The following is a 12,764-nucleotide window of genomic DNA, read 5'->3' on the forward strand; positions in this document are numbered from 1 at the left end:
AATTTGTAATTGGCTTACCCAAATCAAAGTGCAGTTTGGGTCGTAGTTGAGTGACTCACCAAGACAGTTCACTTTCTACTAATCAAGCAAAACTATTCAGTTGAAGAGCTAGCAAGGATCTACGTAGCTGCAATGAGGGAGGAAAAAAGAGAAAAATGATGCCCTAGATTCCAATTCGCCTTAAATGGTGAGAGAGGAAACAAGATGGGATAATATGTGGAATATGTGAAGAAATTGTGATTTGGAGGGAGAGATGGCAGGTAAGGACAGTTCGCGATTCGGGCAAAGGAAGAGTCGGACTTACATGTGTGGGATAAATTGGACCAATTTGAGTGTCTAGTTTAGATTATAACAGTTCATCTCTAGTTATCATCTCTTGAGAGTCTCAAATCTGGATTAATGCTAAAAGAAAAAATATGAGTAATTTATTTTAGGGCGATTTACATAATCTATATTTTTCACATATAAATTTTACTATTTACACAATCTTAAACTAATTTAAACTTAAAATTGCTCCTTTTTATAAATTAAATTATTTGCAATACTTTGAGCATAATTTGCACTCTCTCTCTCTCTATCTTTCTCCAAATAATTAAGTGCACTGTTTTTTTTTTTAGGGGGGTACGTGCCCCCCCCCCCCCCATATATTAATATGAAAATTGATTTATTCAAATAAATATTTTAAATATATTGAACAAATCAGAAAAATAATAATTAAATATAAAACATGAGCCTTATTTTGCCTATAAAACGGCCTATTGCTCACTCTCCTCTTGCATTCACTCCTTCCAAACCTAGCTTCTTTGCGAAGATGAATATGGCAAGCTTTTATGTGAGAACTTGTTATCTTCTCTTTATGATTATTTCCCTTGTTGATGCGGAGAGTGGGTGTGTAATTTTTAAATGTCCTGGCGACTATTCTTCATCATCAGCAAAAGAGAAAGGAGGAGTCCAGACAATTATTTTAGCTTTCCTATTTTCATTCTTTGCTATACTTTCTTTATGTATAACTGGCCGTTAATCTCCTGCTCGTCTATCTGTAATGTTCTGTCTTATGTTTTTTTTTTTAAGTTAAAACTCATGTAAGGGCCTGCATTTTAATTAATAAAAAGATTACAAGTTTTTAAAGGGATCAAATGTCATTAATGTTCGAAGAGCTACAATAATAAAAAAACTATAGGCTCAATGATCCGTCCTAAGTTACAAGAGAAAAAAGAAAAAGAAATTTAGGAAGGAAACCTAAAAAAAAAATAGGTTGCCTGTCTTCCTAATGCGTGTGAACATGTCTCCTATGCGAGTTGCTCCGCATTTCTCAATATTCACTATGATTCTTATATCATGCTCCGGCAATCAGTAAAAATCTCTGTATATAAGAAAATAAAAAATAAAATATTTTTTGTTAGCTTAATAAAAATAGACATATGTTACAAATATTACTACTTACGAACATCAAACCCCCTCAACCATAGGTCGTGCACTTCCTTTGGGTTTCTTCCATGAAATATATGGAGCATCAAACCTTCTCTGTATGATGTCCTATATCTTTTGTGTGGCCTTCTTTAACTAATGAAACCTGCTCAAAATAATATGTTGAAAATGTTACTTCTCAAAATATCTAAGTAATATAAAATATGCATTACGTACGTGTTACCCTCAGGGTGAATCAACATGTGCCCATCTTTGATCGGTGATGTTGTAGTATGGGTGGAAGGTCTCAGAGGATCAATCCTCTAAAAAATGGTGTCATTAAAATCTTCACAAAACAATCATATATTAGATCAGTTGGTACCAACCACAAAAAATGTATTCAAAAATAAAATCTTCTTAGATTCATCCAATGGACCAAAAACAGTGGTTAATAATAGGTTAAATTTTACACATTGTATAAAGAAAATGGAGAAACTTACAGTAGCTTGAAGAGATTAAAATAATTTTTTATGAATAAATTACATGATTTGCATTATCAATCAGAATAATAATTGATTTTGCAGTGAATCTGCAGGTGTCGAACCCCTCACAGCCCTTCTTACAGATTCTATTGGTGTACAAAAACCGCTGCAATAATATACTGCTAAAAACTAAAATTTTTAGTAGTAATCATATCCTAGACATGGTTCATCATATAATCCTTAAAAAAGTCAAACTAAATTGAATTGTTAACACAAATTTTTTGAACAAGAGATATTTTTGTACTAAAAATTTATTTTAAAAAGCTATTGTCCTAAATGAAATCTTTCTTATACTCATGAAAAAATCATGACCCCGCTTCTTCTGCCTCTTGAAATTATTCCTAGCTCTTCCTGTTTCTCTCAATCTAAAAAGAGAAATCAATTAAATTTTAAGATAGAAAAAAAGAGAGAAAAATTAAAGATCTGCATAATAAAGGTATGCATGTTGTTATTTATTTCATAATCTCCCTTGATTTATAAAGCCTTTTTTCTGAAGTTCAGATATTAAATAAAGTGAAGGCTGCATCATTTGAAAAGAGTTCTTGACAAAAAATAAATAAATGAATACATTTATTTATTTATTTTTTGTTAAAACCCACTAAGGGGCCTACGCGTTAATATCAAAATCAGTGTTACAAGGTCCTTAAAAGAAACCTCCAGCTTTCTAATGCTCAAAAGAGCTACAAAATAAAACCTAAAAGCCGGTGTTTTCTTATACTAAAAATTACCAAATTACCTAATAACATACTAGGGCTGCAAGAAGACAACACCCAAAAAAGGAAGATCAAGGGATAATAATTCAGCACGTACTTCCTGCAAAAAATGATGCTTGATCCGTAGAAGACAAAATTGGCTTGAGTGTCCGAAGAAAGAAAATCAATAAGCATCCACCCAAGAAACCTACGAACAAAAAACTTACAAACTAAAAGAGTGAGAATACAGTTAAACATAAAGAAGATAATGCCATTAATCCAATCCAAATCAGTAAACCAGCAGCCATCATAAATTTTAAAATTAGCCAAGGTTTGGACATATGCAGCCACCATAAAAAAATGATGACCATATTATAACCAAAAAACTCCCCTACGGGACCTGGACTTAAAGGGGAAACATCCCAGCAAAACATAAACTTGCAGCAACTTTGAAACATAGCCCCAAATACCAACTATAATACCCATCCAGTTTTGACCCCAACAACACCAGTTATGATCAGAAAAATAAAAATTCCAGTTTAAAGTAGTAACACCCTCCATCTCAGTAGAGAACTGAGAGAAGAGTCCCCAAACAACTAAAGTAGCCAAGAAATTAAAAAACCAAATATGGCCCCAAACATAAGACCACATAATCTCAACCTGAACCAAAGCAGACACATCCAAAGGATCCAGCTTAGCAATAACGTTAATGTTTAAGGCCTAAAGTAAAATCTTATATTCATTATCCAACGACTGCCAGCACCGACAACAAACAACATAAACCTCCACCTGATCAATTTTCATAAGGAGAAAGAGATCAGCAAAATAATAAGAAAAGCCAGCCACTTACACAGATGCCACCAACTGTCTATTAATAACGAAACAGAAAAACACCAACCAACCAAAAGAATAAAACTATCAAACATTACGAATATAAGGTAGGCCAGCTTTATCCAAATTAATCATACCTTTCAACATAGGGTGTAATCTCCTTACATCAAACTCCTCATAATTATGAATATAACAACCCTTTTTAGCTAACCAATCAGCATAGACGTTAGCTTCCAGGTAAATATGAGAAATATAATAATTGACAGATGTAAGGGAACTCTTAATTTTCCTAATAAGATAAAAGTTTTGAGGATTATAAGGCACGACATTGGTAATGATCTGAATAAGAAGCATAGCATCTACCTCAATCCACACAAAGGTAATACCCATTTTGATACAGATTTTCAGGCCATAAAATAAAGCCATAAGCTCAGCCAAAATAGCATTAGAACACTGTAAAGGGGCAGCGTAGGCAGCAAGAACACAGCCCAATTGATCCCTAATAATGCCACCTGCACCAGCACAATTTGGTCCAACAGACCAATTCGAATTGAGCTTAACATAAGGTGGTTTGGGTTTAATCCACTTAACAATCTTATCAGCCGAATTGATAGTCCCAACGCTCACAGGAACGCCAAAGGCAATGGCCATATCCATGCAGTTTTGAAAATTCATAATAGAAATTAAGTTGTATGAATAGAATTGCAAAATTTTATGTCTTACATTTGAAATAATTTGGGAAGCATCCATATTGATATCATTGCTGCTTAGCATCGTTTTTAGCTTTCCAAATATAACAAAAAATAAGAATAGAGATCAGATTAAGAATATGATCTTTAGAAGCATGCACCCAACTCTCTAAAATAGAAAAAATATTATTATGTTGGGAAACAAAAATTTTATTGGCAAGATTACTGAAATAATACCACACTTTATGGGCAATAATACCATTCACAAAAAGATGATCAATATTCTCCACATTCGAACAACACAAACATTTGGAAGGGAGATTGAAACCTTATGAATACAATTATTTTGAGAAGAGTGAATATATATAAGAATAATCGATCAACTTTGTTATTACACAAATCTTAAATTAAATGAGTTGAAAATTTTAGAACTCATTAATATCATATTCTGAAATAAATATTATCGTCTAATTTTTTAGCTGATATTATTGATTTCATAGATTTCACCTTATTAATTGCATGCGTGCCTTTTATTTTAATCCAGCAATAAAGTGCTGTTAATCATAAATTAAATAAATAATTAAGCGACGTTAACCATTTTCTCCAGCAGGTGAACCTCCGAAGACCAAAGCAGAGAAATAGCTCTTACACTTTCTCTCACTCTGAAGAAAGGTTTGTTAACGGGCCATCCCTTTGGCTTTCACCTATCCTTTTAGGTAACTAAAACTGTCGCTCTTTAATTTATTAATTACTATTTTAATTTCAAAAGAAATTCAATAAATTTAAAATAAATCCAAAATTTTCTGAACTTTCTAAACAGTTGTACTCATTATATTTTCTCGAAATTAATTAGAGTGCACTGCTTGCCATAAAAAATGCAATGCATCAGACCAACTCGAATTTTTTTTTATTTTTTTTGTCAAAAACAAGAAATTAAAAAGTATATATTTACATTAAAAAACAGTAAAAATATATACAAGTTATCCCAAAACAAAATCCTGCCGACAACTCACAGCATTCTTGTGCGTATTAATCGATAATACAGCTACTAAGCTTTTCAATTTGGCTAATCCACAACGGTCACCAAGCTTCTGTCTGCATTGTAAACGTGGACGAGCAGTATAAATAGAAGGCCAATCCATGCAAAACGAAATATCCCAAAGCAGCCAACTTTCCTTCCCTTCAGCCGCGGATTATTAAGAAGAAAATCATGGAGATGGAAATGGTGGGCCGAGTGGCGGCGGCGCTCTTGGTTGTGCTGGCGCTCACATACATGGCATGGTTTTGGCTGCTGAGCAGGAGACTTACTGGTCCCAAGGTGTGGCCTTTCGTCGGCAGCCTGCCTGGGCTAATCTCTAATCGCAGCAGGATTCACGATTGGATCGCAGAAAACCTTCGATCCACCGGCTCTGCGGCGACATACCAAACCAGCGTACTTCCACTACCCTTCGTACGCCAGGGGCTTGTCACCGTCACCGCCAATCCGCGCAACATGGAGCATGTTCTCCGCACCCGCTTCGATAACTATCCAAAAGGTCCGATTTGGCAATCGGCCTTCCACGATCTGCTGGGGCTAGGCATCTTTAACTCCGACGGTGATACATGGCTTCTCCAGCGGAAGACCGCCGCACTGGAGTTCACGACCCGCACGCTCCGCCAAGCCATGGCCCGTTGGGCCAACAGGTCCATCAAGACCCGCTTATGGCGCATTCTTGCCGACCACTCGAATGCATCAACGACAGTGGACCTGCAAGATCTTCTCCTCCGCCTCACTTTCGACAACATATGTGGACTCACCTTCGGAAAGGACCCCGAAACGCTCTCCCCTGACCTTCCCGACAATCCCTTCGCCCGAGCTTTTGACACGGCCACGGAGGCCACGCTCCAACGCCTCCTCTTCCCCGGCGTTTTCTGGCGTATCAAGAAAGTTCTGGGTCTCGGCAGCGAGCGCAACCTCCGTCAAAGCCTGAAAGTGGTCGACCGATACATGACGGAGGCCATTCATGTTCGAACGGACAACCCATCCGATGACTTGCTTTCAAGGTTTATGAAAAAGAAAGATGGAAACGGCAATGCGTTTCCTCTCTCCGTCCTGCAATGGATCGCCCTTAATTTTGTTTTGGCCGGGAGAGACACGTCCTCTGTCGCGCTCAGCTGGTTCTTCTGGACGCTAATGCAGAGACGGGATATCGAGAAGAAGGTGTTGGCGGAGATAGCGTCGGTTCTGAGGGAAACCCGAGGACCAGATGCAAGCAAGTGGGTGGAGGATCCTCTGGAATTCGATGAGCTCGAACGACTCGTGTATCTAAAGGCGGCACTGGCAGAGACTCTGCGGCTTTACCCATCTGTTCCAGAGGATTCAAAGTACGTTGTGGCCGACGACGTGCTCCCGGATGGGACAGTGGTGAAGGCAGGCTCAACGATTACGTACTCAATCTACTCGACTGGTAGAATGGAGGCAATATGGGGGAAAGATTGCTTGGAATTCAAGCCGGAACGTTGGCTGACGACGTCTGACGGCGGCCGCAGCTTACAGTTTGAGCCAAGTATGGACAAGTACCGATTCGTGGCTTTCAACGCCGGTCCGAGGACGTGTTTGGGAAAGGACTTGGCTTATCTCCAGATGAAGACGATCGCGTCCGCCGTGCTGCTGCGCCACCGCCTTGAGCCAATGGCCGGGCATCGTGTGCAGCAGAAGATGTCTCTAACACTCTTCATGAAGAACGGACTGCTCGTGCATGTGCTGCCAAGGAACCTCAAAGAAGACATCAGCTAATGAAGGCAGCTTCAAACGCTCTTAAATAAGCTACGTACTATGATGAGTACTACTACGTACTATTGTTCTACTTCGTTTGTGATTTCTGTTTGAGTGTCGTTCAATTAGCTCTTTAGGTTTTTTTCATGTTTTTTTCAGTTGCCGTTTGAATTTGTTATACGCATTCATTCTTAATTTCTATATAAATGATGCAAAGGAAACGAATTATATTATAGTTACATGTTATATATGTTCATATTATATATATAAAGGGAGCATTAAAAATATATATATATATATATATATATATATATTGATTATCTTCAAAATTTCTACTAGCTTTTGATCCCAATTTTTATGATTTAATATTCTACAATTAAAAAGAAGAATTGAATTTTTAATAAATACTCTAACTAAACCCAATTTAGCATAAGTAAATAATTAAATATGCATTACTCTTATAAATTTTGAGCTGATTAATTATTCTAAACTTAATTACCACAATTAAAACAAATAAATATTATTGATAATCATGAATTTTAATTAGTCTAAAAACTGGTTAATTCCCTATCACCCTAATAATTTAATTATGTATAATGCATTACAAAAATTTAACATTATTGAAATCTTATTAATTTTGAATTAAAACCTTATCATTTTCTAGCAAACTAAATATTTAATTAACACCTCACTTATTTATTTATTACTTAAACCAAATTATCATAACTTAACATATACCTGAAAACTTAATTATTACTGATAAAATAAAAATATTGTTACCTCCATCAACTATAAATAAAGATAATATTTCATATGCTAAAAGTCAGTACATTTAAGAATTCATAGACTCTTTTATGCATGAGGAAGAACTTAAGACAATCACTCTAGTATTTAATCAATTTCTTTGACATATAGATGTTGAATGTACATTACTTGGAGCTTTTTTCTTTTTTTTTTTTGAGAAAACCCTCACTTGGAGCCTACGCGTTCCAAAAACGATAATAATACATGTCCTTAGAGGATCAAAAACTCACAAAAAATATAGCCTTTAAAGTAAAATATAAGAGCTAATGATCCGACTAAATACAATACAAAAATATTAAATAAAGAAAACCCACCACCTCATTGAGAATCACTACCGAGAACAGGATGGAAACAACAACATCCAAGCAAGAACAAGCACCACAGCCACAACATAGACATGTACAAACATAGAGAAAAGAGATAAGCATATAGGGCAGCCAATAGCCACCCAACCAAAGCCCAACACAACAATCATGAAGTCACGAAAACGAAACGCGACACATCCAAAAATAAACATAGCCAAGAATCAACACACCCAAAGCTATTGGACACAACCAAGGGCAAAACCACACCACCACGCCCCAACTACAACAGCAAACAAACAACCCAACAAATCCTGCATGAATTCCACAAGAACAGCCTACAAAAGGTACCACAACCAAACTCACAACAATCACCAAAGATAAACATCATTATTTTTTTTATTTGTGTCTACGACGCTTACCCACATGAGAAAAAGAATTATTAATGACTCGACATACATCAAGCCCAGACAAATCGTGAAGGATCCAAAGCATAAGGTGAAATCAGATCAATATGCACATCAACAAGGCGATCAACGCCACCCGAACACATAAGAGAGGGCGATTGAACATCAACCATCGATGAATCAACAAAATCCACATCACCAGACAATTCATTCTACACCATTAAGTTAGCTTGACAAATATCCCTATCCACCTAACATCCCACAACTTCATCATCGTAAACCAAAGTATTAGAAATAGCCCCCATAGTATTAAAACTAGCCATTGTCACTTCCAGAGATAACTCTAGACTGTCCCCAGACTCAATAGAGCGAATAACACCATGAGAGCTGTGAATCAAATTATCATAATGATCCAGAGGCAAAATAGGCATGAACTCATGTCCCTAATTGAGAGCCAAAGGAGAATCATCACCAACATTAGCATACATAACTTGGAGCCCATAATAGCCCAAGTGGTACTATTTAGGCTATGGCCGCCAGAAAATCTCCGGAAATAATTGCAGCCAGAAATAAACTGTCAATTTTAATTTCCTACGCGATTTATATCAACGAAAAAAAAATTTGATGGAAAATCTCATTACCGCCAGAAATTTGTCCAGTTCCGTTGAAAAAAACTGCCGGTAGTAGGCGATTATCTTGTAGTGTTTTCATATTTCTTTGGTATGGTGCATGAAATATGAAATTGGTATGATGTGTGAAACATGAATTTGGTATGCAATGAAATTCGAACTTCATATTAGTTGCTCTTTAATTTTGATGTTTTAATGCCAATGAATGTTTGCACTTAAATGGCATGTGTAATGCTTAAACTTAAGTTGAACCTTGATGATGATGAAATGAAATATATGCTTTAGAAATTATGCTTAAATTAAAGATTTCTTTTGTCTTATTGCAAATTACTCTCGAGATTGATTTGAATTTTGAGGGTGAAATTCTTTTAAAGGTTGAGAGTATATAATAACATACTGAAGAAGTGAAGGTTGAACTAAACCGGTTCTCATCATCTCACATCTTATTAAGTCCATTTGTGCCTTTAAGTCTTGAATCGAGATTTAGGGCATGAAAAGAGGGAGAGCAGCTGCCATGAAGGGAGCACAAAGTCAAACACAATGTGTGAGCAGGGTTCGAGGAGGTGATTGTCAACGTCAGCCTCCCAATATTGCACACAAAATTCCAACAAGATAAAGAAGTGGTCATGTTAGTTGTTTCATGGTTTGATGGCTTTGCTTTGATGGCTTCAATGAGGTCAATGAGGAAGAAGTAGATGGAGATAGAAGCTAGGCAGTCATTGACACTTTCTTCTCCTATTTCTATTTCTTTCACCCCCACCATTATCTCTCTTTTTTTTTTTTTTTTAAGATTAGAAATTTGAAAGAGGTTGTTGTGTAATAGCTTGCAAAGTAGATGAAGAGTTAATTATTGTTTGTAGAGGTAACCACAAGGATTTTCCATGAAATTGTCCTTCTTCTTCTTCTTCTTTGTTTACATGAGGTAGAAATCCAAATCTTATTTTATTTCCACGTTTAGAATTAATGATTTATATATTTTCTTGGTGATTAGAATTTAGGAACCTTATATATGTTAATAATAAAATTATAAGGTTTTCCTTTAATGATTGTATATAAGAGTTTAGGATTTGAACTCTTCTTTTTACTTTAGAATAAGATAAATCTTATTTAGCATCTTTTTAATTTTATATTTAAAATTTTAATTACCTTGATCAAATCTAAGTATGTTTCTCACTTGAGTTATTATTTGGTCTCCAAAGAGTATTTGAGATTATAAGAGATTTTATGTGAATATTTTGTTGGTAAAAAATTTTTATAGTTAAATCAATTTAAGATGTTGGTTAGATGGCATCTTAAAAATTGTATTAGGGATTTCATAAGATATTGATTAATGATATTTAATATAGAAATTATTAAATAACTAATTGGCAATTGAAAGATAGATTGTATAATTATTCATTTCAAAAATATTTTTTTATTGATTAATGTAATTATTTAATATTTTAATGTGTAATGCCTTGAATGTTTAATTGATTTAAATTCCTATGAATTAAGGTTTTCTCTTGGATTACCACATGTTTGATTGAGAAGATCAGTGCATGATCAAAAAGTGGGGCTTGTTATGGTCTACTTCTAGTAGGTGACTCTTTACTGAGTAAATGATAAACGTATTTTATCTTGTTAGGGGTTTTACCCTTGCTACTCATTTTATGTGAATGATGTGTATGATAAAATGTGATAATTCGTTCCCAGCATTGCATGTTATCATTTTGATTTGATCTAATAGTTAGTGTTGTCATTTTGATTGTTTCATAGTTTTATTAATAGTTTATATATTTTATCATGATTGCTCTGATTAATTATTATCTATGCAAATTATGAATTTTGCAATAAATATAATTAAGCTTAATTATGTTATAACCTTTGTCAAACACTATTAATGAATTGCAATATGCATACAATACAAGCTTGTGTGTTTAATGCTTGTAAATATCGATATTTAATCCTATTGGATATTGACTAGCCGAATCGACAAGTCCTTAGAGTGACGACTCTATATGAAATCATTGGATTTCCTTGGGATCGATGCTTACCTTTCCCGACAGGGTATTGTAGTAAATCAACTATAAATATTTATATATAAATTAATATACAAAGAAAAATAAGAAATGGCTAATGAGTCATTGGTGGATGTATAAACATCACATACTTGCAAGTGAATGAGTCAGCATTTGAATGCAATGATTATTAGTTGGCAAATAATTGTTTGTGAGTTCTACTTTCATAAATGAAGTATGCATATTAAAAAATCTCATATCATTTACATTGTTTCTACTTGTATTCTCATTTTTGCTCATATTTATGCCCATGCCTTATTTTTTATGTTTTTCTTTAGTGGGGTTTCACCTACTGAGTTTGTTTATTGCTAATTCACACATATTTACTTCATGGTTTCAGGTTTGATAGTTTGGGCTGCTTCCGGTGAAATTTATGGGTTCATGCATCAGGTTTATTTATGATAGGTGATTAAGATTAGAGTTATTTAAATGATTTAATTGTATAATGAAATTTTTATTTATATTTGGTGGACATTTAGTATTTGTTTGGGTCTAGATGCTCTGAAGATTTATTGGTGGATACAATTTTTTTTTAAGTCTTATATTTCCATTGCTTTGAAATTATTTTATAAATTTTGCACCCCTCGCACCCTACAATTGGGTTCTTGTGATTTTCTTCTAAGCCCAGTGGCGACATGTGATAATCATGGCGCCCAGTTTTAAAAATTTTGATAGATCAGTCAACGGCAACTTAGACACCGACTCATAATAATGCAGAGCTATAACCTTGAGAAAAGTTATTGCAAGAGCGCTTAAGAAGTATTATACCAAAATTGCAAAGTTAGGATACAAATCTATGAAAGCTTAGAGCCAATTTGGAATAATGTGAGCGTTACTTGATAGATTTGAGGGGATGCATTAGGAGTTAAAAGTGGAGATTTTTTAAGAAGAAAGATTATTTAGAGAGAAAGTCGTAGGAGAATGAAACAGATCAAATTTGAGGAAGATATCAAAGCATTGTAGGCTTAAAATTGCATACATCTTCTTCAATAAATAATTTAAATCTCTTTGTTTTACAGTGTGGTTGTTTTACATTTCGATAAAGAATAAATCAATAACTCAAATTTCTTTCTGTTATCACAAGTGACAAAATCGTCGCTACCATATCACGCTTAAAATCTGAAGATATAATCTTATACACTTTTAGTTGCGTACTTTGAAGCTATAATGCCATCAAGACAGTTATTCAACCTAACATATAATTAGAGGTGTTAATATTTGATAGGACCCAAAAAATTTTGAGTTCGGATAAATCATTTTGAAAAATAGGTCAGGTTCAAGTTTCAAATCTTGACCTGATTGCTAATTGTAATCGGGTTTGGGTCAACTAGAAAACATGAAAATAGCCTGGAACAGACCCGCGCATGCAGTAGTCCTTGTGCTTGCCCGCAGGCACTACACCGCACGTGGCATGCCCCCTTGCCAGCTCACCCGCACCACTCGGCCCCTTACATGCTCGTCTGCACACGCCTGAACACCCACTAGCCCGTTCACGCAATGAAGCTCACCCGCTCGCAATTTCGCACTCGCCTAAGGCTCGTGTAGTTGCGCTCAATTGGGTCAATGGGCTGGATAAAGTCATTTCAGATTAGGGGCGGGTCATGTACGGTATGGATTTATAACCTATTTGTCTAACTAGTTCGGATTAT

General features: G+C 35.2%; 1 protein-coding gene across 1 annotated transcript; it reads left to right on the plus strand.

The window, feature by feature from the left end:
• The first annotated feature begins 5,342 nt into the window (after positions 1-5,342).
• LOC110104795 (cytochrome P450 86A1) lies at positions 5,343-7,070 on the plus strand. The gene has a single exon (XM_020834045.2). The coding sequence runs from the start codon at positions 5,372-5,374 to the stop codon at positions 6,935-6,937; it is 1,566 nt and encodes a 521-aa protein (XP_020689704.2). The 5' UTR covers positions 5,343-5,371; the 3' UTR covers positions 6,938-7,070.
• Positions 7,071-12,764: the final 5,694 nt, after the last annotated feature.

The sequence above is a fragment of the Dendrobium catenatum genome, unplaced genomic scaffold, assembly GCF_001605985.2.
Source record: "Dendrobium catenatum unplaced genomic scaffold, ASM160598v2 fragScaff_scaffold_231, whole genome shotgun sequence".
Classification (NCBI taxonomy): domain Eukaryota; kingdom Viridiplantae; phylum Streptophyta; class Magnoliopsida; order Asparagales; family Orchidaceae; genus Dendrobium; species Dendrobium catenatum.